At 50.9% G+C, this 26,259-nt stretch overlaps 3 protein-coding genes across 6 annotated transcripts in view; 2 read left to right on the forward strand and 1 right to left on the reverse strand.

The window, feature by feature from the left end:
• Window positions 1-19: 19 nt before the first annotated feature.
• Window positions 20-4,691, forward strand: TEN1 (TEN1 subunit of CST complex). Its single transcript, XM_072881681.1, has 4 exons — window positions 20-246; window positions 2,080-2,186; window positions 2,302-2,459; window positions 3,784-4,691. Exons 2-4 carry the CDS (start codon window positions 2,101-2,103, stop codon window positions 3,918-3,920), a joined length of 381 nt encoding a protein of 126 aa, XP_072737782.1. The 5' UTR covers window positions 20-246; window positions 2,080-2,100; the 3' UTR covers window positions 3,921-4,691.
• An 815-nt stretch (window positions 4,692-5,506) lies between these two features.
• Window positions 5,507-11,376, forward strand: CDK3 (cyclin dependent kinase 3). 2 transcript variants are annotated; one of them, XM_072881680.1, is made up of 7 exons: window positions 5,507-6,814; window positions 7,785-7,862; window positions 8,309-8,429; window positions 8,965-9,135; window positions 9,567-9,668; window positions 10,466-10,669; window positions 11,063-11,376. In XM_072881680.1, the coding sequence occupies exons 1-7, from the start codon at window positions 6,687-6,689 to the stop codon at window positions 11,186-11,188; spliced, it is 930 nt and encodes a 309-aa protein (XP_072737781.1). In that variant the 5' UTR covers window positions 5,507-6,686; the 3' UTR covers window positions 11,189-11,376. The 2 variants fall into 2 exon arrangements, 1 of the variants encoding a protein (XP_072737781.1); XR_012045437.1 differs by lacking the exons at window positions 9,567-9,668; window positions 10,466-10,669; window positions 11,063-11,376 and having other exon boundaries at window positions 8,309-8,872; window positions 8,965-9,022.
• A 4,364-nt stretch (window positions 11,377-15,740) lies between these two features.
• The window catches only part of EVPL (envoplakin), a 36,313-nt gene continuing 25,794 nt past the window's right edge, over window positions 15,741-26,259 (reverse strand). For all 3 annotated transcript variants that reach the window (XM_072880873.1, XM_072880872.1, XM_072880874.1), the window contains 9 exons: window positions 25,347-25,528; window positions 24,414-24,592; window positions 23,852-23,990; window positions 23,089-23,282; window positions 22,413-22,563; window positions 21,739-21,822; window positions 21,543-21,653; window positions 20,395-20,487; window positions 15,741-19,546 (listed from right to left, as the gene is read on the reverse strand). In XM_072880873.1, coding sequence (XP_072736974.1) covers window positions 16,097-19,546; window positions 20,395-20,487; window positions 21,543-21,653; window positions 21,739-21,822; window positions 22,413-22,563; window positions 23,089-23,282; window positions 23,852-23,990; window positions 24,414-24,592; window positions 25,347-25,528 — 4,583 coding nt within the window. In that variant the 3' untranslated portion in view covers window positions 15,741-16,096. The remainder of the gene's footprint in view (window positions 19,547-20,394; window positions 20,488-21,542; window positions 21,654-21,738; window positions 21,823-22,412; window positions 22,564-23,088; window positions 23,283-23,851; window positions 23,991-24,413; window positions 24,593-25,346; window positions 25,529-26,259) is intronic.

The following is a 26,259-nucleotide window of genomic DNA, read 5'->3' on the forward strand; positions in this document are numbered from 1 at the left end:
CCACCGCCTCCCGCAGGAAGCGGCGGCGGAGCAGCGAGGTTCCCCCGGGGTGGGCCTGCCCTAGATCGTGCTTTAAACATGCGTGCAACGGGCTGCAGCTGGGGAGGGCGCGCATGACGTCATGCTTTGAATTGGGCATTAAACCGGGCGTATGACGTGCTGCGCCTCTGGCTGCGCGTGCCTTACCTCGTGCACTAAATGCGTATAACGTGCCGCATCTGGAACTGGGAATGCCGTGTGAATTAGGTGTGTATACAGCGTTTTGCTTTTGAGGCTGAGTGTGCATTAAATTGTGCGTGAAGCGGTGTACCGAATAGACACATGATGTGTTGCAGCTGGGGCCGGGCGTGCGTTAAGTAGCACATTGAGCGTGCATATAACGGGCTGCACGTGGGGCTAGGCATGCATTAAGTCGTGCATTAAATAGCACGTTGAGCGTGCACATAACATGCTGCATCTGCAGCCGGGCATTTAATACATAATTAAATAAACAGTTCATTAAATGTCCATAGAGCATGCTGCATTTGGTCATGCATTAAATACCGCATTAGATAGCGCACATTAAATGTGCGTGTAACATGCTGCAGTTGAGGTTGCACGTGCATTAAACAGTGCATTTAATGGGCACAAAGGATATTGCAGTTGGGGTGGGTATGTGTTAAAATGCATTAAATGCACATTTAGCATCTTGCATTCCTGGCTGATCCTGTGCTGCTGCACAGCGTGATTCAGGAGCAAAACTTGAGCGACGCAGGATGGCCTTTGCCGTACTCGGGAAGTGCAGAATTGAACATGCTTTTTAAGTCTGGGTTCGGTGAGGCAGAGATGCAGGGAGCTGCAGAGTGCACCGAGGTGGATTTCCACCTCTGTCTGTGCTGGTTGGGACCCTGCCAGAGGGGTTTGACAGCCCGCCGTGGGTGTGCACAGCCTTGCACGGGGCCACGGGCAGCCAGATCTGGAGTTCAGGCATGTGCAGAGAAGGGGCGAGCCAAGATCACCCTGGTTTCGGTGGCCTCCCACAGCAGTCCTCCGTGGGATGGCGGTGGGGCATTTTGCAAGGTTGCAGCCCCCCGAGCAAGGCATGGGGTAGGCAAGGGGCACCAAGCGTTAAAGCCACAGGGCTGCAGCTCAGCGTGTCCCCACTGCTGCATAATCCGCATTGGGGGTCCTTGAGCCTGTTGGGGTGGCCCCGCTTGTCTGAATTGCAGGAGTCTCTCCCTGAGCCATTGTACAGCTCTTGGGGTACCCCCCAGTGGGGCAAGAAACCAGAGAGAAAAGCAGTAAATGGCGTATGGAACACAGGCACCCTGCAAGGGAGATGGGAGGGAAAATGATGCCAAAAGAAACCACTTTGGGGCACAGCCAACAGCCTGGCTATGGCACTGGCTGGGCAGAATTAAAATCTTGCCGAAGCTGCTCTGCATTCCTGCTTTTCTGTGTGCTTTGCACTGTGGCTGGCCTGCATGTGCCAGCTGTGCTCCACTGCTGAGGCTCCCAGGAGGTCCCACCTGAGTCTTGTCTTGGGGTGAAGCAATCTCACTCGTCACTGTCTTCTAAACCCTACTGGACTACTGATGGAACCAGGCTGGCTTGCATCCAATTAATTGTTATCCAGCTGCAAGATCAGACACTGCCAGAATTTCTTATCCTGCAGCATGAGAACAGACTCGGGATCATACCTTAAATCTTGCTGCATGGTACCCCATCACCCCAGCAGCTGGGTCTGTTCCTGCATCTCAGTCCCTCACACTCTCTGAACTTCTCAATCACCATTTTTCTCGCTTCCTTAGCCTTTCTCAACCCATCCATAGCGTGGGGAAGACCTGGAGGATCCGGTGGGCTGCCTCTTGCTGTTCACGCTGGATTGTGGCAGGGAAAGGTAGCCCCTCTTTATGCCAGGATGCCCAGGGCTTGGCACGTGCACTGAGCTGCAAACAGGACTCAGCAGGGAAGCTATGAAGCTCCTGCAACCCCCTGGATGGGCGGCCGTGGGCAAGGAAGGAGTTTTGGGGCAGTGTCACCTAGTATCTGGATCAGGTAATGGGGTGGCATGAACTCAGATCTTTTGCTTTACTGCAGGCCCAACGGCGGTTGTGTGAGATGCTGCCAAGTGCTGGTGTCTATTACTTCCCATGGGAGATCAACAGCTCAGTCCCAGAGGGGGAGGCGCTGAGGACGTTTGGCAGGTGAGAAGGGTAGCCCGGTCTCCTTGCAGGTGAGGCCTTTCCTTCACTGGCTGACTCCCATCCCTTTGTAATTGTATCTCTGCATAGCTGAGCTTCCCAAATCGATCGTTCCCAGGTTATGCTGTTACGACCTGGCCCGGTCTGAAGCCATTCTCACCGCTCAGCACAGCTCAGCTCAGTACCGGGTCTGTGTCGACACCAAGTTTGTGGAGCCATTCCAAGCCCAGCTGGGATCTCACTACATGGTCCTGGGAGAGGCTGAACACAGGGAAGGTAAATGCTCCAGGAACCAGTGCCCTTTGCTGCTGTTCATGGTTCACCAGCTCCTTTGTGGCTCCCTGGGTGGACGGTGAGACACACTGTCGCTGAGTTTAGCGTTGGCCAAGGCAGGCTCATCTCATGCGGCTGCCTCCGGTCACACGAGTGTGTGATTCAGGGCAGGAGCAGCCTGTCTGTCCCCATTGACCATGAGAAGAGACACCCTTATCTTGGTAAAAATCTGGTGCTCTGGCACACATTTCATTAGAAACAAGAAGCGCTTCAGCAGCATCGCTGAGCTTGTGAAACCTGTGCTAAAGCCTTCTGGCATCATTGCCAGCCACCACATCGTCTTCACTCCAAACGTGGCTGATTGGAGCAATACCTCATTGCGAGCTGACCAGGTTGGTCTTTGCCATCCTTGAAAGGCTCTAATTATATCCCTGCCCTCAGACACAGGGTGTGAGGAATGCCGGCAGACTCTGTCACACAGGGCACCCTGTTGTCCTTTCCTGGCGTGCCCTGAGCATTACTCCAGCTGCACGGTGCTTTGTGTGGGGAGTTGATCTGGGCTGGGCCCTGGGTTGTGAAGCAAATCCCAAGTGTTGTCTTGGCCACACCTGATAACAAGCATTCATATTCGTGCCATTGAAATCCTCAGTGGCATGTGGAAAGCCACACTGCACGTGGCATCTAGTGAGTGTCCTGCTAAGCCACTGCTGCAAAATTCCTTTAGAAAGACATGTTATTTTGGTCATCACAGCTTAGGAGTGAGTTGGCCCCATTTTGCAGGGGTGGAAGGGGAGCAGGCTGAGATAGTGGCTGTGTCACCAGGGTTTGTCCCCTTTTGTGCAGCGCTGTGTTACCATTTGAATGCCACCAATGAACTGTTGGTTATAGTCAGCATTGAGCCTCTTCTAAGCCCAGCTTTTTTCTGTCCTCTTCTCTGCACAGAGGCATTCAGAAATGAGCTTAGACCCATCCCTGATGCTTTTTAGACAGGGAAAACCAAACTTAATCCAGCCAGATGCTGCATGGCAGGCACTGGCACCAACATGTCCTGGGCTCAGCGTTCCCCAGTGCAAGGAGAGCACAGTGTCAGTCACCAGCATTTTGTAGCCAACAGGGCAGAGGGAAAGCACATCACTGAATTAACCTGCTCGCGGGCCTGCTGCTCGCGTTGGTGGAGGCACGCGGCCGGTCCGGTCTCCTGCAAGTTCTCAGGCTATGGTTATTTGGCCAGCTGGAGCCATATGCTGCCCGAGGGAACCCCTCTGTTTGCCTCTGAGCTGCTCCGTCTGTTTTTCTTTCTACAGAAACTTCCTGTTTATATTCCCAGGTGAGGGTCCCGTGGTAAAGGCGCGAATATTGACCTGCGTGGAAGGGATGAATGTGCCCCTGCTGGAACAAGCCATACAGGAGCAGAGGAAATACTTCAACGAGAGGCAGGAGCAGATGGGAAAAAGCACGTCCTGACAGCAGCTCTGAGACCAGCCGTACGCTGGTCCTTGCACTGCCATTTGTAACAAATATGTTAAAAGTAAATTTAGAAGGTGGGTTTGCAACACACTGCTTTTTGCTGTGGAAAATAGCAAAGTAAAGTCACTAAGCAGGGAAACACTTGAAGACTGTGAGTCAGTATGTGAATGTGGGTTGTCCATTCATGCCAGATGTTGTCACTGAAAATAGTTCTGGGAAGCAGGTTTGTTGTTTGTTTAAAAGGGTGATTAAGGAAAGGGAGCGCTTGAGTTATACTGGTCCTTTTGTAATGGAAGGCTTGGAGATGTCAGAAAAAGGAGAAGTCTCCGAATCTCAAGGTAAACAGCTCACACCTCACACACTGCCAAAGCGCAGCGGGTTACCTGGCTGTTGGCAGATCAGAGGTAAAGGGCATTAGCGCAAAGTTCGTTAGCCCTATGTGGCTGTGGGTCCATGAGTGCATGCGTTTGGTTACTGTGACTCAGCTGCCACACAGAAGCGTTCCTGGCAAAACACTCACATATCTGGACTGATCGACAAAGAAACAAGAACAAAGAGTCACTATTTTCAGTAGCACCTGCCTCTTCGGGTTTTCAGGAGCTGGTGTCCAAGGAGGGGGATTGACTTTAGCTCTAAAATAAATATTTGCAGTGCCCTAAGAACCACCACTTGACTTTCTTCCTTGACACAACTAAGTTTAGGAGACCTTAAATCACTATTTTTTTTTAAGCATCTAAAGGCTTTGATTGATATTTTCCTAAATAAAGATTAAAAGAGAAGGCAGCCTGTCTTTTATTGATTAAAACCTCTTTCTTGCTAAGGCAAATGCATTAGGCCCTGCAGAAACCCCATGGATGATGTAAGAAAATTTAGCGATATGCAATTTTCCTCCTTCTCCTAAGCACTGGGTGTGTAAGGAAGTGCTTGGCTTTGAAAAAGTTGCAAGAAGAGGAGATGAAGTTACATCAGAGACACTCTGGTTTAAGAACATGGTGCCAGGCCCACCTAGCAGAATTAAACGATCAACAAAAAGACAGAAAATCACTAATGTGAAACGAGAATAAAATGTTAGTGCAAGAGAGAGAAGACTTCCCTGTTCTATAGGAATCCCCAGATCTGGAGTGACCTGGGACTGTGCTTTGCAGGGGAATTCAGCCACCTGCAGCCTTTTCTGCTTTTTGCTCAGATTCTCTGCTGGAATGTTCTGATAATAAGGACTAAAGCTGTACAATGCACAGCAGGAGATCGAAATGCAGCAAGTATTGGCAAAGTCCCCTGTTACCAGCAGGCTTGATTCAAGGGCCTGAGATGGCTCAGTAATGACAGTGCTTGCTATAATCATTAATCATAGTTTAGCCTTTATGTTTTTCTTCACACAGTTATGGAGATCCAAAAGCCCTGCCTCGGCACACATTCTGTTTAGCGCAAGTCCAAAAAACATGCTCCCAGGAGGCAAGATTTTAACCTGGTTTTGTAAGAGACAATGATTAGTCTGTCATGATGTGTTTGTGTTTACACCTCTTCTCCTGTCTGTTCTCCTACCTTCCTCCCCATGCTTAAATTTAATCCAAATGGCCAGGTTTGCCAGAGAGTTGGGAATATTCAAGATGCCAGCACTGGGAGTATCGAAGATACCAGGACTGGAAATATCCAAAATACCAGGTTCCTACAAGTGTTATGGAAAAAAACCCACAAACCGAACCAGCCAGGAAGACGAGAGCAAATTTGGCAATGACTCATGGAGACACGAGTGCAAACTCAACCTTCGCAAGCCACCAAAGAACTCACACAGGAGTTTGCCGTGGCCGTGTGGATCCCTCTTCAGCCACAGAGCAACCACACTTTGATTCTTTCAAACTGGAAAAATTTGGATCAATTTAAAAAAGATTTTGAGCTGGTGGCTCAGCAATGGGCCAAATCAGTCCTTTTTAGGTCACCTAAAAACTGGGGTCTGCACTATGGACCCACGCAGCCAGTGGGCTGCTGTGTCTACCCAGAGACATGGAGCCCACAAGCCCTCCAGAAGACAGTCCCTGTGGCTCTACCTTTCTTGGTGCCACAATGCATAATATTTTTTTAATCTTGTCTTCTGTCAGCTGTCAAGTCAATGATTAATCCTTCCCCCAAGGACATCTTCCAAAAGGCTGACCAAGTGGCACAGCCCACGGTGGGGAGGTTCAAGGGACAATTGCACAAGACAAAAAACCAAAGCAAAATGAAACAAACAAAACCCGAACAAAAAAAAGACATTTCTGCTGTGTGTTTGACCTGAGCGTGTCCCAGGGAACCCTAATTACATACCACATCCCCTTGACGCCAGGCACTGGAGCTGCAGAGCTTCCCTTGGGCCTGTGCAGTCCCTGCTGCCTTTCCTGCAGACTCAAAGCACCTCTTTACATCCATTTTGCTCGATTTTTGCTTTAGCCAACGCACTCCACAACCTTGGTTGCAAGCAGCTGGTCCCAGGCAGTTGGTGCACAGTGTGTTTGGCTCTTTGGGTCTGCCTGAAGACCCCCAGACACCCCAGAGACCCGCCAGTGTGCCCAGGCAGCCCTGCCTGCCTACAGCTGCCTCAGTTCAAGGCAGGTCCCTGTGCTGGGGGAGCAGCAAGGGGGGACCCAGACCCCGAAAGCAGCACCGGTGACACACAGGGAGAGCAAACGCTTCTGCACGTGTGGGGGTTTTTTTCCCCCCTTCTTATTTTTTTTCCTCAGACAGCAGTGCCAGCCACCCCCACTGCCATTGCAAGGCTGAGGCAGTGCCATGGACAGCTTCCAGGAAGTGTTTCAGAAGGTGGAGAAGATCGGGGAGGGCACCTATGGCGTGGTGTACAAGGCTCGCAACAAGCGCACAGGGCAGCTGGTGGCCCTCAAGAAGATCCGCTTGGACTCGTGAGTGAGGCAAAGCCCTGGCCCCGGGGGCTGCCATGGCTCGGCCCAGCGCAGTGTCTGCCCAGCCTGCCCTGGCACCAGGCCAGCTGCCTCCTCAGCATGGCAGCAATAGGGTGCTGAGGCGAGAGGGGGGCGAGGAAGGTGAATGGCTCCTCTGGGGCCGGCAGTGCCATCTGTGGGGAGATGGCCGCCAGCTGAGCCTAGCAGTGCCCCAGCCCCGCCACGGGAGTGAGCAGGGGGTCCCTGAGCCCAGCCCAGTGTCCAAAATGGTGCAAGAGGCTCAAAAAAGCCTGACACGAGGGAAAACAATGTCTCTATTGGCTCATGCAAGCAGCTAGGGCCTGACATGGTGCTACCTGGCCCTGGTGCCATGGCCCAGGGCAGGGGGAAGTAGCCACCATTTTGGGAGGTGGCCTCTCCCTCAGGGGTGTGGTGCCGGGGCCTGGTGAGGCTCAGCCTCCCGGCAGGGCCAACTTCAACCCCTTCAGGTGGGACTGGGCAGATAAAAGCTTATTACTGTTCCCCTGGGCTGTTTCCACAATGAGGGGTGTCAGTGTGGACCAGGGGCCGTGGTGGCTGGACTGCACCCCATGGCAGTCCCTCAGGACAGTGGAGGTGGCTGCCTGAGGGGCAAAGAGCTTTCATCTCCCCTACCTCCGAACAGCGAGGCTTGAGCATTTAAACCGTTGCTTCCCCAAATGTGCCCCCAGGTGCTCCCAAACAAGCTCTACCCCACAGCTTGCACTGCCTAGGTCACCCCCTCCCTCTCCTTTCCCACAGCTCCATTTCCCCCTGCCTTGCCCCAGCTGCCCCACATGCAACTCCATCCCAAACCCGGGGCACCCGGTGTGAGAGACCCTCCCCTGGGCAGGCAATGGGGTACCATGAAAGGGAGAAGGGACACAGGACCCCAATGGGCTGTGGGATCCCACTGGGGGATGGGGTGCTGTACAGCCTGTCTCTGCCGCAGGGAGACAGAGGGTGTCCCCAGCACTGCAATCCGAGAAATCTCACTGCTGAAGGAGCTGAAGCACCCCAACATAGTCAGGTAAGACCTGGATGAACCCTCCCCCCCAGCATATTGATGATCTCCTGCTCATCCCCATGGGGAGCTCTAGGTACAGGCAGCAAGAGGGACCTTCCAGTCCTTCCCTGCCTACACAGAAAGGAGCAAAATAAACAGGAAAATGCAGGAATCACTTGCACTTCCCTGGTTTGCAGCAACAGCCCACAGCACTGCCGCTTTACTCCAGCAACACAGGCTGGTCCAAGCTGCTGCCACCTCATACTAGATGCTGCTTTTATATCTGCCTCTCTCTACTGCAAAGGACTCACAGAGCAGAGGCATCTGTGGGAGGAGGGATGTTTGGATACGTTTGGGCAAAGGTCTGGAGAAGGTCTTCCCACACACTCTGTAAGAGACTAACACTCCTACATAGCATGGATTCCCACACAAAGGTACTGAAGGGAGGAGTGCTTGCACTTCTTTTGCAGGCTCCTGGATGTCATACACAGCCAGAAGAAGCTCTATCTGGTATTTGAGTATCTGAATCAGGACCTGAAGAAATACATGGACTCATCCCGAACTGGAGAGCTTCCTTTAAGCTTGGTCAAGGTACAGTGTGGAAGGAGCACTAATAGGCAGGGCAGAGAGTGTGTGTCCTTGCTGCCTTCTGCTGGGCAGAGCCAGCACCGAGCTGTTCTTACCCAGACTGCATCTGGAAGAGAGTCATCCTTGGCTGGAGGCATTCAACCTCTCAGATCTCAAACATTTCAGCTAGGAAAACCTCCTGGCACTATTGCTCAGCACATTTGTTTCCCAGCTGTTTCCAGGCTCTTCAGCCCATCTCGCTGCAGAACAAACTGCTGTTAAGAGGACAACTGAGGGATCTATTGCTAATTGCCTTGTACAGAGTAATGGATGGGTGGAAGGGACTGCCACTGCTTGGATTGGAGTCTCTCTGTCCCCACGCAGGGTGGGAGCAGTTTGTGTGCATCTCTGCGTAGGGGCCTGCAAGCCTGGTGTTGCCTTACAGCAAGGCCTTTTTTCCCACTCAGGTCTGTAAATGATCCAAAGTGTGTTGGTTCACATGATCCAACCTTCGAAGCGGTTTCATTGTGGCCTTGTCTGAAATCTCTTCTCTCCTTAGAACTACCTTTTCCAGCTGCTGCAGGGTGTGAGCTTCTGCCACTCGCACAGAGTCATCCACAGGGACTTGAAGCCGCAGAACTTGCTCATTAACGAAGCAGGAGCAATCAAGCTGGCTGATTTTGGACTGGCAAGAGCTTTCGGAGTCCCCCTGCGCACGTACACTCACGAGGTATTGTTGAGACTCCCTGCCACCTGAGAGTGGGGTACACAGTCCACAGTGGATGAACAACAGCAGCATCACAAGTTACTCATCCATAGCTGAGGCACAGCTGTGCCCAGACACATGCTCTTAACCTAACCCGCAGCTAAGGGGTTACCTCATGTCCCCACAAAGCGTGCTGACTGCTTCTACCCTAGCCTGCCTGCAAGCTGGGTTCCCATCTTCTCTGCATAGGGTATATTTATTTGTTCCAGAGTGTCCTATTGAAGAATGATCTGTCAATCCCAACCTTGCTGTCACTAAGGTGTCTGTTAATTCAGCGTGGCCTTGGCACATTCTGATTTGTACAGTTGCTGCATTACAGCTGAGAAGAGAGGATCTCATGCCTCTAATTTCACCCAGGGAAACTAGAGAAAGCTTGTCTGTTGGTTCCTTACCAGGTGGTGACTCTGTGGTACCGAGCCCCTGAAATACTGCTGGGATGCAAATACTACTCAACCGCTGTGGATATCTGGAGCATCGGCTGCATCTTTGCAGAAATGGTAGAATGGGTTTAAATAGTCTCTTTAATGAGCAGGGAGGATGCAGCTGCAATGGGAAGTGGGGAAGGAGGGACAAGATGCAGAACATCTGTGATACTGTGGTCCCACCCTGTGCTGGGGTGTGTATTACAGAAAGCCCAACCTGAGGGTTAGCTGATCCTTAGCTGTGGGCTCAAAAGGAAATCTGGCACCCTCAGGGGCCTGGCAGAAGGCAAAGAAGCCTCTGCAGTCTGGCTGTAGTTCCAGGTACATGGGAATGTGATGCCTGTCCTTGTGGAAGGGGTAACTTCAGTCTTGCTGCAGAATTTTGATCCTGGGAGGAGATGACTCTCTTTCAGGTGTCCCTGCAGTGGGCTGCAGAGAACTAGCCCTTCATAGCGTGGCAGAGTGGATCTGCTAGAGGTCCATACTCCACTTTGAAGAGCTCTTGTTATCCCTGCAGTGTACCAGCACCAGCCCTAGCTCCCAAAACCCCCGAGCTGCAGATCAGCAGAGCCTGGGCAAGTAGGCAGGGAGGGAGCTAGCCTGCAAGAGCCAGTGTTAGGAAGCTGGAGACAAAGAGACTGGCTGAAAGAGGACAGCCTCAGGGGAGCACGGACCCATGGAGAGGAGCTGGAGACAAGCAGACAGACACCTGTCAATTTTCCAGCAACTGCCTGGCAGAATTGCTGCATTGTAATGGCCCTGGTCTGCGCGATCGTTTGCCTCTGCTGGGACAAAGGGTTGCTTGCAGCGGGAAATAGGGCACACAGCTGATGGAAAGGCAGGAACTGGCTTTTTTGTTTTTTTTCCCTCAGGTGACCAGGAAGGCCCTGTTTCCAGGGGACTCTGAGATTGATCAGCTCTTCCGGATCTTTCGCACCCTGGGCACTCCCACCGAGGCGACCTGGCCTGGGGTGACCCAGCTGCCTGACTACAAGGGGGACTTTCCCCGCTGGGCAAGGAAGGAGATGAAGGAAGTTGTTCCCAACTTAGATCGAGATGGTAGAGACTTACTGGTGGTGAGTGAGGGCTCAGAACAAGACCCAGGGACAGACAGGACCTTTTCAAACTGGACAAAGAATAGGGATATTTGGGACTGATCTACCCAGAAGTACATTAGCTGATCTGGCTGTAATGCTCATCTCTGCCATTGCAGAAACACCGAATCATCCAACAGAGCTCAGTCCCGGCTCTGAAGTGGGGCTGTCAGTGCAGGTTCCTCTAGGAAACCACTGCATTGAGGGTCAAGAAACCCCTCTAGCATAATCCCCATGGTAACTTCAGCTGTGGCTTACTCCTGAAGCCCAGAATGGGGAAAAGACAGGACCAAAATCTGCATCTGGGCCCAGCCGTGTGCAATTGATCATTTGTTTTTTTGAAAGCCTAAATCTGCTGCATTTTTCTCTTTGCAGCAATTGCTGTTGTACGATCCCAGCAGGCGCATCTCAGCCAAGGCAGCCCTCAATCACCAGTACTTCTTCTGGAGAAGCCCTCGGAGCCCTGAAGAGCGACGTGTGCTGCAGAGACACTGCAGATGAGAAGACACAGCTCTCCCTATGCACTTGCACCTCCGGGTAGTGGTGCAGATCTGGTTTTGGGCACTTAGCAGGGGGCTGGCTGGGACGCAGGGTCTCATTTGTCCTGAGGAGCCTGGAGTGGGACATTCTTGCATTTAGAGACTCTCAGCCTGTTGCTGGGGGAAAGTTTGTCTAGGTTACAGCTAGTAGAGCTGTTTTGAAGAGGTCATGTGCAAAAGGGGGGGGGGGGGGAGTGGTGGTTATCAGCATAAAACACTGAAATGTAGATGAGAGAGCATCTTTCAGAGGTTTGTCCTTGTATTAGTCAGCGACCTAAGGTGACACACAGATTTCTGTCTCTCCAGCACTGGAGCCATCCCCAGGTCTGTCGGTGGCAGTTTCTGACACCAGGGTGTGCTGGAGCTCCACTTTGGGTAGGAGAGCGCTTCTCTGCTCAGTCCTTTGCTGCTCTTATCAAAGACTGGGCTTGTCAGCACTAGACAAGTTGTTTAATCTGAGCTGTTTAACAGAGCTGACATTCTGCTGTTTCACAAGCTGAAGAGCACTATCAGATGTCTTAATTTGTGCCTTAGCTGGGACCAAGAAGCCAAAAGATCCAGCTAGCATGAAGCACTTGTTGCCTATGGCTGGAAACAGTAACAGCTAAAACACTGGCTTTCCATCGGTGGTCCAGATGTCATGCCGTTTCCTTTGCTTTATTGTCTTGGAAGTGTTTTTGCTGTTCAAGTGTTTGGAGAATCGTCCCTAACTTTTGCTGTGGTTTTGACATCTTCATTTCTTTTCTTTCAGTACAGGAAAAAAATAAAGGCTTGTTATGTGTTCAGAAACCAGGTTGTTTATTGTTTGGCACAGCCTATCAGGCCAGTGACGCAGGACAGTCCGGCTGGTCCTTTTTTCCACAGAGCTCTTCTCCCTTCATCATCTCCTGCATTCTTTCTTTTATCCTTTCCAGCCCAAATCCTTGGCAGGTGCAGGGATGTGCTCTCGATTCTGCTGTGGAACAAGGGGCTGATAGTTCTGCAGCCCAGTGCTGTCTCGGTATGGTAAGGTGGACTTGCTTTCCATCAGAGGTTGCCACAAACAGTTTGGAGTTATATTCTACTTACTTAAATACAGAAAAGACAGATTTTTAACTTAGGGGAGCCAAATTTCTGCACTCTTATTTTTCACACATGTGCCCTCCTAATAACTATGAACTGATCTCAGCACAACCTGACAGCTCTCAAAAGCTATCACATTCCTAGAGTCTCATGACAGATAAACAATGCAGTAAAGGAGAGAGGCATCTGCACACACAGCTGTAGCACAAACCTCCCTCCCCACCTACTGGATACCAGAGAATTTGCACAGGGGAGAGAAGCCTTTAGAGTCCCTCCTGAAAAAGCCCCTCCCAGCCCAAGACCTGCCTGTCTCAAGCCAAGCTCCGTTGTCCTTTGGCTTCCTCCATCATTCATTCCTTCTCCCCACCCAACAAAAGGCAGTGGGTGGCTCTGCTTAATTCCTGACATCAAAAAGATCTTTCTCATCCCTACCGTAGCAGCTGCACCTCCTGACAGACCCCCTGGGACCTGTTGCTCACCTCCCTCTGGGTCCTGCCACGCCACTGGGCTGTACTTCCCCTGCAGGTTTAGAAGCCACCAGGACCTGGGGAGCTCGCTCACCTCTGCAATTTGCACAAATTTTTGGGGCAGGTGGGGGGTGCTTTGCTTTTGAAGCTGTTGTTAGGAGTTATGCTGGGGTAGCTGCCTGGAAAAAGCTGACCTGCTTGAGTTCAGGAGGGATGGTTTTCTGATTGAGCAGGGGAGAGCAGGCAGCTGGGCTCACACAGCAGCCTCGAGAGCCATGTGGCAGGAAAACTGAAGCCCTACTGTGCTCCTGCAGCATCTCATGGCCGCTGTATGATAACACCCAGCTCACAGGAGCACATTCCTGAGACATGAATGAATTCTGCTATGGGAATCATTTCCCTGCCTTTGCATACATGTTCTAAAGTCAACTCATTTTGTACAGACAATGCTCTGTTGTTTGCTCTCTGCAAACAAATGCTCATGTTGTACCAGGCAAACTGTTTGCAGAAGAGTTGTTTTCTTTTTAAAAAGACTTGCATTAAGAAATAAATACCAAGGACATTCATCCAGTCCAGAAACATAAACAAAACTACTACAGCTTATCTAGCCCAACCAAATGAAGCAACAAACCGAATTTCAAACATTTATGACCCAACCCCGCTGCCAGCACAGGGAACCAACAACAGCTGTGTTGAAATAACTTCTCCCGGAAAGCCACGATGCAGCACTATCATCCCATACCTGAGAAGGGAGGAAAAGCACTACCTGGCTCCTCCCGAGCAACTCACAACCCTGCCAGGCAGCTTCGCCCACGGCTGTGCGGTGCTTCCTATGGACACATCAAGAGGACGTGATGCGAGCTGCTTTCAGCAGATGAGGACCACTTGACAGCAAAGAAAAGGATTTGTTAGTGGTTTTTTTTCAGAAACAAAAGGCAGACCAGCCTTCAAGGGAGACTGCTCAGCCAGGTAGACTGCTCAGCCGTCTAATTGTCTCTTAACACCTTCACCCAGCCCTAGGTAAATACCTCCCACCACGCAGTTAGGGAGTACTTTATCCAAAATGATTAGCAGATTGCCTAATTACCAGAACTCCGAGTTCCTTAGTTACAGAGCATTCCCCAAAACTATTTAATCAGCACTTCAGGAAACAGCCACCACGTGAACATCATATTGCTTTAAAAACAAGCGTGGTTTTATCTCATTTGCAAGGGGAGCGGCCTTGGTGAAGGCAGCCCTACAGCCCAGCAGCCTGCCCCACGGAGCCGGGCAAGGGGAAGGCTCACCCCAAACTCACCGGTCGGGCAGAGCCAAGCTGCAGAAAAGGCAACAGCCCCGTTGCTGATGGATCCTCCCTGCTTTCAGCCAGCTGAGGGGAGCAAAACCAAAGCACAGCAAGGCTGCTCCCAGCAGCTTTGAAGAGCTGGGACCAGAGGACTGCTGGGAACCACACTGGTCCAGGGCTCCTTGGTTGCACTGGGATGTGATCCACGCGTGGCTGTGTTCATGTGCTCTAAGGACTGTTGGGCTTGCCCTGGCAGGAGGCCAGTCCAGGCCAGGGTTTCTCTCCTGATGTGTCCCCTGGTCCATCACAGCCCAGCTCTAGCCCTTGCTGCTGGTCCAGACCAGCCAGGAGGGGAGGCACAGTGCCCCATGTGCCAGCAGTGCACTACCAAGAGGAAACAGGCTGGGACCAGATGCTCTAGGGTGTGTGGAACAGTTTTCCCCATTGTAAACCAACAAATTGCCTCATATTGATCATGGCAGCTGAGACTGACACAGACCCCAGCCATAGGCCTGACAATAAACACAGACCCTGCAGAGCATGGGATAGACCCTGGGCAGTCCTTGGACTGGAAACTTGGTGTTTCCATAGCTGGACTCAGATTGTTAATACTGAGCACTACCTACCCGTAGGAAAGTAAATGGGACCTGTGATTGTGCTGAGCTTGCCAGCATGGGAAGAATTTCTTCTTGGAGCCCAGACTTCAAATGCCAACTAGGCTGTATGGAAATAGAGGCTATACTGCTGCTCTGATAGCAGAGAGAGGGAGAAAACCTCTACCCTTATGGATTATTTTGGGGGTGTTGGATTTCCCAAGCAGTGGCAGCTAGAAGAGCCCTTGAGAGAGGGGGAAGAGCAGCTCATGGCAATAGAAAGTAATTTTTCTCATCCCACAAAGCCAGGGGACTCTCCAGAATAGGGTAGAGACTAGGGAAGAACATTTCACCTCTCATCTCAACAGGGACATGTGGGAGTTAGGACTTGCTCATTTCAGCAAGGGCTGAGCACTGGAAGTTACACAGAGGAGTGAAAGCTTGCCTGAAGAAATAGCAAGTGCAGATTTTCAGGTAGTGCTGGGTGGATCCTGCAGCCAAGGGCTGTAGAAAGCACTTTCACATCACCATTGACTGCAAGCATCATCAAGCTGCTACTGAAGATCATCCCTTCCCTTGCAACACATCTACCTCTGTACAGGTACAGGACAAGCCCCAAAAACCATCTGCTTCAACAGGGTTTGGTTTGGTTTTGTTCTGCGTGGGGCTTGGCTTCCTCTGCTAGCAGCTCAGTGAAGCGACCCAAGTCATTGTACAGCCAACACTATCAGTGGTCTGCAGCCAGAGAGGGACCAGGGGCCTGCTCCATGGGGTAGCTGCCTGCACTTGGATGGGATCATGGAACTGCACCCTTTGGTGACCAAGTCCCTCTTTCAGAGGTGTCCACGTGACTAGGGAGCAAAGTCCCATTGGTTTTCAGTTTTAAAGACAAATATAACAATCTTTAAAAATATGGACTCACATGCAGAAAGAAACTTAGGGGGTTCAGTGTTGTGAGATCAGGGGGAACAAAAGTCTGCAAACCCTTTGTAGATAGGGCTGCAGGGCATAGGATTGCATGGGGGAAGGACTAGCCATGCCTTCGGCCGTTTTGCAGCCTCAGCCTGCAGACACAACACAGCCACAGAGATGTACTTTCTTTGTTTATTGCATGCAGAAGAACGACCCAACTGGAAAACACTCTGGCTCTCCCCCCTTTCTGGGCATAACCACGTTTTACCTACTGCCAGTGGAGTTCTCACAATCAACCCCTCTTTGCTGTCACAGCAGCACCCGGGGGACTGCGGGGACCCCTATGTGTCAGGCCCTTACACGCTCACGATCACGCTTTCTTCATCGCACAACCAAGCTGCGTTGGGAAGCAGAGATAGCTAAGATAGAAGAGTATGCAGCCCTAAATGCTAGACGCTCCATTCCTGTGATCGCTGCTGCCTCCGTGGGGAGAAGTATTTTGAAGGGATGAACTCCTGAAGGAACCAGGTCCAGTACATGCCTGGACCCATTCAATGCCTGAACCGGGAGAGCTTGGGGGAACGGCTCGCCTGGTGGTACCGCTGATACCCCTCGGACGTGGCTGGGAGCAGTAGGAGGCTGCTCAGCGAATCCTTCTGGCAGAGTGCCATGGCCTCCTTGTAATTTATCTTCTCTTTAGTGATGGGGTCAATGAGATCTTTTTCATAGTTGGACTCATCCTGGAGCCTGTTGGCCAGGTCACCTGTTATCATCCCTGTCTGGGCAGCTTCCAGCACGGGGATGCGACCAGTTTTCTTGGGATCGATGAGCCCTCCAGTTAGATGCTGGACCTCCAGATAGGGGAAAGCGCTGTCCTTGGTCATCCATCCCTTCTGAACTGCTTCTCCCACAGACAGCCTTCGCTTGGTCACTGGGTCCTCAATCCCTGTGAAAGCTTTCTGGGCATTGAGCAGTCTCTGCATGTAGGTCCTGTCAATCAGCCCCCTCTCGATCGCCTTGTGGACTGAGAAACGGTCCCGAGAAATGAGGTCTATGATGCCTCCTGTGGCAGCCTGGGCTTCCAGGAGCTTCTGAGCCGTCATGGGATCAAGCAGCTTCTTCACAACAGCAATCTTGATGTTGTACTTGGTGTTAGTGGTGGTGTCATACACCCCAGCGATGGGGGATGTGTCATCACAGAAGCCCTTCTGTGAGGCTGGGGGGAAGAAGCTTTGGGTTTGGTGGGTGGTGGGTGAGGAGAGTGGGGATTTGGAGATGATAGAGCCAATAGAGAGGGACGGGGGAGGCTTGGATTCCCCAGCCACCAGCAAGGCGAATTCAGAGATGGGAATCTTGCCATCCCGATACAGCTGGTACTCCTCCTTTGTGATCCTCCTCAGCCTTAGTGCATCATCGATGGAGTACTGCTTCCCACTTTTCTTGTCAAGGAGAACTGAGACTTCCCCATTTGGGCCCAGGGTGGTGACTTCCTCCCAGTCACACTCCAGGTCTTGCAGCTGGATATACTGGCCTCTGTCTATGATACCTCTCTTATAGGCCTCATAAGGGGACATATCCTTTCCTGTCTCAGGGTCCAATATAGAGATCTTGGTGGAGAGGTTCGTCTCTCTCATCTGGGTCTCATGATTGATTTCTTCCCGGTTAACCCTTGACTGGAGATCTCGAATGAACCTCTCCTTGTTGTAGATCTGGTCCTTCTCTCTAAGGATGTCTGCCTCCAGCAGGGAAAACTCATGTTCCAGCTGCTTCTTCTTCTGCCTGTCATTCTCAGTCCGTTGGTTGAGAAGTTTGGACTCCTCCCGAAGGAAGAGGACTTTCTGCTGCTTCTGCCTCTCCAGCTCCCGCAGCTCACTCTCCAAGTTGGCTCTCTCCTGGATGGACAGGTTCCTGGCTTTCTGCAGCTCCGTCTCTTCACGAGCCCACATCCTCTTCATGCCTTCAGCTCTCTCGATCTTCTCCCTGAGCCGCCGTACCTCCTCTTCTGCCTTTTGCTTGGCCCCTCTCTCCCTGTTCAGCAGCTCCCAGATGCGTGCACGTTCACTCTCCAGCGCTCTGTCCTTTTCCACTCGAATCACCTCCTTGTAGATGGTCTTCTCCTGAGATTTTGTTTTCTGCAGGACATCAATTTGCATCTGCAGGTTCTTGCATTCTCTCTGCAAGTTCAGCACTTCCATCTTCTCACGGTCCAGCTCTGAGCGCAGGTTGCTGGCAGACTGTTCGAGGACTGGATCCTTCTCCAACTTGACCACTTCTTCCATAATGATCTTTTCTTGCACTGGGGCTGGGCTCTCCTCCAGCTCCTTTATTCTCAACGTAGTTTGTCTCATCTCCTTCTCCAGTGCAAGCCTCTTGCTTCGATCCTCCTGAAAGTTGAGCAACTTCTCTTGCTCTTCCACCAGTGCACGAACCTGTTGCACGTCACGTTCCAGACGACGCCTGTTGCTCACCTCCTCATCCAGGCTGCGGCTCAGCCTGTTGTGCTCATCTCGGAGCTTTGGATCCTTTTGAGTCAGTATCACCTCTTGGACAACTACCTTTTCCTCTGGCTTTCGCCTCTCCAGTAGCATGTATTTATTCTGCAAGTCATAGAGCACATCCTCTGCAGCTCTCCTCTTTTGAGAGATGTTACGCACCTCTAGACGGAGGCGATCAGCTTCTTTTTCCAAGAGGGGATCATTCTCATATCGGATTACTTCCTTGTTGACCAGCTTGGTTTCCACCTTGGATCTCTCCCTCTTCCATTCATCCCTTTCACCCTGCAGCCTAATGAGCTGCTCTTGGGTCCTGCCATTGGTGTTCACTAGTTCATTGAGCTGTTGTTTCAGCCTGTCAATTTCTCTAAGAATCTCTGGATTCTTCTCATGTTTTACCACCTCCTCTATAACCTCCTTAAGCTCCACTACTGGTTTCTGTGACCTGAGGACATTGAGCTCTGCTAAGGCCTCTTCCACTTCACTGTCAATCTTTGTCCTTTTCAGAGTAACTTCCTGCAGTTCCCTTTTCAGGTGTGCAATTTGCTGCTCCGTTTCAGGATCCACCAGGAAAATCTCATTGACCCTCTCTTTAACCTCTATCCTTGGTTTTTGCTTCTCTGCAATACTGTACTGGCTCTGCAGCTCCCCCAGCTCACCTGTAAGCATCAAGTTTTTGCTCCTCTCTTCTTCAATCAGAGTTTTAAGCTTGGAAGACTCTCTCAATAACTCTGGGTCCTGCTCTACCTGCTTCACCTCCTTAACAATAATTTTGGGTTCTGCTGTTTCAATTAGTCTTTCCACCTCCTCAATCTTGTTCTTCACCTTCACTATTGCTTCTTCTGCAGACTTCCTCTTGAAGGATTCCTCATCAATTTGTAGCTGCAGGGTCCTAACGGACTTCAGCATTTCTGGGTTTTTCTCCAGTTTGATCAGCTCCTTCACCACCACTTTCTCTCGGATATTGGGCTGCTTTTGCTCCAGCATGTGCAGCTCTCTCTTACGCTGCTCAAGTTCAGAAGCAGCAGCCAAGCTTTCCTCCTGGAGACGTTTGATCTCCTGACGAAGACTGGCTGCTTGGCTATCCAGGCTTGGATCTTTCTCAATTTTTGTGATCTCTTTGGTGAGGAGTTGGGCAGGAATGACCTTCTTTTCGCTCTCCATCTGAGCAAGCTTCTGGCTTATCACTTCAATGTCTTCTTGCAGGGTCTGCCTCTTTTTGCCTTCCTCTTCAATCTGCTGCACCATCTTAGACAGGTTGCTTTCGACCTGTGGGTCTCTGTAATATTCTATCACCTCCTTTTCTTCCACTCTTTCAATGGGCTTCTGAGTCTTCAACATTAGCAGCTTGTTTCTGTGTTCTTCCAGGTCCTCTTCAATCTTGGCTACTTTCCTCCTTTCCTCCTCCAGCTGCGATTTCAACCCTTCAGATTCCCTGATTGCTGTGGCTTTGTTTTCAGATTGCTGGGTTTGCTCATGTACAGCTTCAATGTCCTCATGCATTTCCTTCTGCAAAGGAAAAACAAAAAAGAATTTTTTTTAAAAAAGGGGGAGGGAAACCGAGTCACTCTTTGAAGTGTTCCATGTTCCATGACAAGGCACAGTAGGAGACAGAACTGGTACAGAAACCCCAGGGAGCCTCCAACTAAGGCTGCTAGTAAATGGCAAATGAGGACACATTCCCACCATCTCAAGTAACTGACTTAGTGTGTCTTCCCCTTGTCAGGGAGGTGCTGCAGCAACCCACAAAGGTGCTTTGTGCTGCTTTGTTGTATCTGCAGCTGAGGGAGGGTAACATGGCCAGTCCCTGCTGTGCAGCTGGTCCATGGTAGCATCACAGAGCTCTCCAGCTTAATCTCTTGTCCTTGCTGAGCACACTGAATGAAAGCCATCTAGACAGGAGACCTTTTCTACAGGTGAATCAAGCCCTAGAAAGGCATAAAGTCCTATTGCTTTGAAGTGTTTCCAGAAGGTTGTGAGCACTGAATTCCAACCACATCCACAGACAAATCTAGAATTCTCAGTCTGTGAACATTGATTAGATATAGCTGAGAACAGGACTTAAGAGTCCTAATTCAAATTTTTTTTCCTAGCATAAACTACAGCTTCAGTAAACAGTTGAGGGCCCACAGAGGTGATGAATGTCACAACCTAAGACCAGTGTCAGTGAAACTGTAGTTACTTGTGGTCTTTTTCTCACAGGGGTTTCCATTCCTGTCCTTTCTCACACCTGGATGTGGAGATCCGGGGAGGGGCGGGGGGATCCCAGGCTTAGCAGATTGCCGACAGCTTTGGAAAGATCATTTCAAACCCCAGTCTAGAGTACCCCAATCTTGCCATGAGCTGTTAGGCGGTACCTTCTCAACAATCTTCTTGGCAAACTCCAGCCGGCTGAGCTGCTGTTTATTTTCTGCTGCCAGCTCCATGTAGAGCTTGGTTACATCATTTTCCTGAAAAAGAAACAGTGGTGAGAGCCCTGTCCCCTCACCCTAACACAGCTCTGTTGGAAGGCACACTCTCCCACCCCTCCTTTCATCTGGATGTACTTTGTGTACTGCACTATTCCAGGGATTAGTGTCCTCACATCTGACTTTCTAGAGAAACTGAGACACAGGGTCTGAGGACTCATGTAGGAGATCCTGTCCCCTTTATTTGAATGCCTGTTAGATGCCTGCTAGCCTACACAGGGTCCAGACTTCCAAATTCACCTTGGGCCACATGTGGATGGCAGTTGGCAAATAGCCCAAGGTGACGCAGGGGAACTGGGGTGTAATTGGGAAAAGCACACAGGAGCTCTGGCTCGGTCCTGTCCCCAGCACCTGCTCACCTGTTCTGCCCAGGTAGATGGAAGTCAGTCTTTAATGCACTATTAAAACAGGTCCCCAGATTTGGAGAAAATGTGACACGACAAACACCATTCAGCAGTAATACTCAGAAAGGTGGAAAATGACTTGCTCTTTGCCATGCTTCTGCAGGGCTGAGACAAAGGTTTGAAGGCCTCCTCTAAACCCACTCGTAGAAAAAGCATTGGATTCTTCTGGAAATAGGGCTGTTTCTACACAGAGACCTGTTTTATATTTAAATAGCAAGTCACACTCAAATCTCAAGGGAGATCTGGCAAAACAGTAACAATCTACATTATTCTTGTTGATTCCAAATGCAGAAAATATGTAAATAAAAGGTTTTGGAGGAGAACATCAAATTCACCTACATCAAGGGATGCCTGTGCAAGCCCACACACCTACCCTGTAAGTTTTATCTTCACACACAATATGGTAAGGAGTCATCATCAGCAATCTCAACCAAAGGTACAAAACTCAGCCCTAATTCTGGATCTCACATGCTGCTTTGCCCCATAGACAAAGAGATCCCTGACGACATTTGTCCTTGGGATTAGGACCATGATCAGCTGTGGCTGTAAGAGTGGATTAAGGCCTTGCAGAGCACATGAGGCTTGGGTAAGGAGCCAGACAACGGTTTCCATGCCTTCATCTTAACATTTTACCTGGGCCTGGATGCTTTCTTGTAGGGGGGTCACACGCAGCCTCTTTGCAGCAAAGTCAGTCAGGGTAGGGTCCAGAGAAGAGCTGTATTTGCCTGCTTGGAGTTCATAGTCCTGTTCAGAGCAGAAAGAGAAGAATCAGTTGGGATCTCTCGAGTGAGACGCTAAGGGAGCGCTACATGGGAAAACCCAGCCATACATTGAGCGTGGACTGCACGTTTCGGGATAGTCTGACCACTGCGTTCTTCTCGGGCTCCTTGCTTTCGATCTCCTCCACCAGCCTCTGCAGGAGAGACACATGATGTTAAGGACATACTGAGATACAGCAATCCAGTAATACTCTTGCAGGCAAGAGCAGTAGCTCAGCCTAGTACCAAAGGAAAGGTGGGAACAGAAGGACATTTAGGAAAGCCTCCTACGCTTTACAGGATCTCAGCAGCACTCTCACTGGCCCAGGACCTGCGTCACTGATTTATCATGAGATAAATACCAGCCAACACAGAGACCTTCACATCTCATCATCTGAGCTAGTCAGCTTAGGATCTGCTCAGGGAGAGAAAGACGCAGGGCCTAGACACAACATCTCAGCCCAAGGTGCAGTCTTTCAGGATCTGGGCGTGTCCTCTCCGTGGAGAGGATATCAACCCAGGGGTGACTAGCGTAGATGAGGACACCAGCACTGTAGATGAACGCAGTGGGGCAAGATACATCATCTGTGGGCTGCAATCCATTGTCTCCTTGTTCTAGTTCATTCACTGTGATGGGTGAAGCACACGGCTACGAGCTGGTTGGTACTATTTTGCATATCGTTCACAAGGAAGATCCCCCATCCCTGTAACTTTACAGGTTATAGACGCTTGCTCTGGAACTCACCTTCTGTGCCTGCAGCTTGTAATTGATCTGGCTTGGCCCATCAGTGGTCTTCACTTGGTGCTTGGGTAGGTTGTTCATCCAGAACATCAGGTTCTCATTGGAGTTTTGGAACTGCTGGTAGGCAAGGCTGATATTTCTGAGGGTCTTCTCTCTGCGCAGCACAAAGGTGAACAGAAACAATAAGGGGAAGGGCAAAGATTCACGTGCAAGTTCCTAAAAAGACACTATGGTGAGAACATCACCACAAGGAACGCCAAGATAACAAAAACAAGAGGGTGACAACTGGTCCCTGAGTGGGGAGCACGACTCTGCACAGCAGGTTTGCTACTGCAGCATGAACACAACTTGGGAGATGAGAGAAAGAAAAAAGGCAGGCAACCAGCAGCAATGCCTGTGAGAAGTGTTAAGCACCAGGGTCTCTCTGGGCAGGGTCACTGGATCAGGCAGAGGCCAGCAGTCAGCTCCTTAAGACTGCCTTCTCGCCGCTATCTGGAAGCTCAAAGCCTGTGCTGTGCACAGGAAGGTGGCAACTGCACAGCAGGACAGACCTGGTCCCCAGTATTACAGCAGAGTGGTCAGGATCAGGGTCTTGCAATGAAGAACACACTCTTGGGACTCTGACTAATGCTGGTCCACGTTAGCTAAGAGGAGTAGAGATGATGCCATAGTTCCTCACCGCTGATCCAGCTGGTCCGCGACAGCATGGTAGCGATCATTGAGGAGCTGCACCTCCCGCTTCTGCCGGGGCAGGTCAGGGCAGTACTCCTGGAAGTTATTCTGCACGGCACTGCAGCTGTGCTCAGCATCCTTAAGCCCCCGATTCAGCTTCAGTACACAGTCCTCTTGGGCCACCAGGTCCCGCTTCATCTTCTGCAGGGGAAAAAGTCACCTCCAGGTTTGCACCAGTCGACACACCAACCAGAAATACCCTCCTTAACACTGCTACTAACTGGGCAGCACCTGGGGGCTAGTCGGGCTCTCCAAAATAGACATGCAACGTGGAAGACATGTAGCGGTGAGAGTTGTTCAGTAAAGAAGGCGGGAAGCAAGGTGGGTTGGACACTGCATGGAGCAGAAGGGAGAAGTTTTGAGGAAGGCAAAAAAGGGTCACTGTGTGTCAAGGGTAAGAGCTAATGATGGGGCGGGGAGAATAGGAGCAGGAAAGAATAGGGACGGGTGTGTGGCAGAGCAACAGAGGTTAGATGCTAAGAGGTTCATTGTATATTTTAGGGACCTCAAAGGTAGCCTGGGAGGGACAGAGCTTTTTGCTAGGTAGTAAGTGCAAGTCAGCCTGCAACGCCAGCGTAAAGCCTTCAAGGAACAAGTCCTTAGAAAGACTTCATTGCTGGTGCCTCAGAGTGCTCAAACAGCTCTCCCCACCATTGCTACCTGAGCTCAGAGATCTCCCTTCCCTAACAAAGGGCCTGATGTTTTCCTACCTGCAGATCGTTGGCCCGATCCTGCAGGGCATTGGGGGATGCAGGAATGATGCTATCCTGAGCCAGCTTGGCCTCAAACATGCTGACAATCTTGTCTGTGTTCTCAATCTGAGTCTCCAGGTTCAGGGCAACCTTAGCCCTGGGGAAGGGAAAAAAATGAAAGGACAAGGTTAGCTATAGAAGATCCCATTCTTCTCCTTTTCTCTCTGATTTTGCATGTCTAAGCTTATTTAACATCAGAGCTTCTACAGCATGACAGAACAAGCAATATGCACTCACAACCCTGTCATGCTGCCCAGAAGTCAGGTGTATTGCATTTCACTGCACACAGCATAGCTGGGACACACACCATTGTGGTGGACTTCCCACAGATTACATACAGGAACTCCTTCAGAGGTGCCTTTGATGGTGGATGGAAGGTTTCCAACCTGCCCTGGGCTAGATGGACCTCAACCAATGGCCACATAGACCAAACACATTTTCTCTCATGCTTTTGTGTTGACACCTCTGTGCAAGGACTTCCTCCCCTCATCCCCATCAGGCCTTGCCATTCATCACTCACTTCTCATTGTACAGGCTGGAGAGCATATTGACATCATTGTATTTGCTCCTGAGGGCATTCAACGTGACAGGGAGCTGGGAAGCCGAGGTGCTGGTGGGTTTCTTGGAAAGGTAGGTCTCACACTCCTTCTGCAAGGCATCCTTGGCTGCCCCCAGGTTCTCAAGTTTCTTTGTTGTTTCCTGGCACAGCAGACGTGAGCAGTCACCCAACACAGTCATAACAGTGCTGTTGTGAAAACGCGTCTCCCTCAGGGGCGGATTTTGCTGTGGGGCTAAGGGTGCGGTAGCCCTCTCATAAGGTGTTGGCCCTTGGGGCACAGCCCCATCCAGACTGTGGCTGTCTGGCAATGGCAGGGTGTGGGAAAGAGATCAAAACAGACAAAGATAGTAGAAACCTACCCGCCAGAGTCCATCCTTTTGCCAGGACCAGATGAAGATGTAACAAGCTGAACTACTACAGACCCAGACATTATCCCAGAGGAAAGGAGGGGTCTCCAGAGCACTGCCTCTTTTCCTGTGTCCCTCACATCTACCAGTCTGTACTCCCCATCAGGTTAGCCAAAGCTGGTCCTTGGATTAATTCCCTCTATCCCGCCATCTTTTATGCTACAGATTTGAGAGTGAAGGGTGACAGCCCCACAACAAGGCTGAGGGCTCCCCAAGACTAGCGCCTGGTCCACAGCTCTGAAATGAATGGACCACCTTGCTACAGAGCTGAGCCAACGGAAGAGCCTGCATTTCTCTAGGGTTTGGCTTAACCTGTTCCATTTCAAGGGCTCAAGCCAGCCCAAAACCCTTGCAATTGCAGCACAGGTTTCTCCTTTGACGAACCAGCTGTCACCTCCTGTGTAATTCTTATGTCAGTTCTGTTTTGGGCCAAGGACACAGTGCTACCAAACTCATCCTGCTCCAACCTGCCCGCAGCAGCACTCACCTGCTGGTGCTTGATCCTCCTGGCAAGGTCATCTGTGGGGTCACTGTAGCTCACTGGAGACCTCACTCGGTTCAAGACCTCCTTCTCTACCTGGACCAGGTCCTTGCCAACACGATCCAGGCTACCGAGAAGCTGGTCAGCTTGGGGATCATCCTGGACTACAGGGGGGCTCCTGGGCAGAGCTGCAGTGAGACACAGCTTAGGGTTAAACCCCATTTCTCATCTGCCATCCCAGTCTTCATGCACGGCCCTTTCCTTGAGCTCTCCCATACATGGTCCCTAAAGCTCCAACTCCCTCTCATGACAGCCCTGCTACAAAGCTCTTCTCTTTATGTTCTGCAGCTCTGAAACACACAGGCTTCTCCTGAGCATGGGGTTTTGATGCAACCATAAACAATTCAGTTCATATTTCTAATCTGCAGACCATCACACGCATGTGTGTGCCTACCCATGGCAAAGGCTTAGGAAAATGCTTTTAACTGTGCCCCAGCCAGCCAGAGCTCAAGTCCAAAGGAGGGACAGAGACAACCATGTGCTGCCATGCAGACACATCCCTGCTCAGCTTCGCTGGGAGCTTTTTGAACTACAGCGGGGGGAGTAACACAGCTAGCCAGGGGTTGGGATTTAGCCATGGCTGCCTGCTTATTCCACAGCCCCCAGCTAGGGAAGACAACTGCAAGGAACACACATCCCAAAGAAGGTTTAATTAGGGCTTCTGGACAGGCACATCTCCCTGCAACCCTAAATACTATGCAACTGTTGATAGAGCTGGACGTCAATCTCAGAGGTTTGAGAAGGGCAACAGCATTTAAGTGAATTGCCCGAGATCATGCGGTGAGTCCTTGGCAGCACCAGGAAAGAGGTTATCCCATTGGTTGCTCTTTTCCATAGAGCAAAGGCATCCTCACGCCCA

This window comes from Ciconia boyciana, chromosome 16, assembly GCF_034638445.1.
Source record: "Ciconia boyciana chromosome 16, ASM3463844v1, whole genome shotgun sequence".
Taxonomy (NCBI): Eukaryota; Metazoa; Chordata; class Aves; order Ciconiiformes; family Ciconiidae; genus Ciconia; species Ciconia boyciana.

Excerpts from the sequence above, each read along its gene's own strand:
- TEN1 (XM_072881681.1), top strand. The coding sequence starts at position 2,101 with ATGCTGCCAAGTGCTGGTGTCTATTACTTCCCATGGGAGATCAACAGC. Across the intron at positions 2,187-2,301 it reads GCGCTGAGGACGTTTGGCAG|GTTATGCTGTTACGACCTGG; the intron begins GTGAGAAGGGTA and ends GATCGTTCCCAG. Across the intron at positions 2,460-3,783 it reads AGAGGCTGAACACAGGGAAG|GTGAGGGTCCCGTGGTAAAG; the intron begins GTAAATGCTCCA and ends TTATATTCCCAG.
- CDK3 (XM_072881680.1), top strand. The coding sequence starts at position 6,687 with ATGGACAGCTTCCAGGAAGTGTTTCAGAAGGTGGAGAAGATCGGGGAG. Across the intron at positions 7,863-8,308 it reads AAGCACCCCAACATAGTCAG|GCTCCTGGATGTCATACACA; the intron begins GTAAGACCTGGA and ends CTTCTTTTGCAG. Across the intron at positions 8,430-8,964 it reads TTCCTTTAAGCTTGGTCAAG|AACTACCTTTTCCAGCTGCT; the intron begins GTACAGTGTGGA and ends TTCTCTCCTTAG.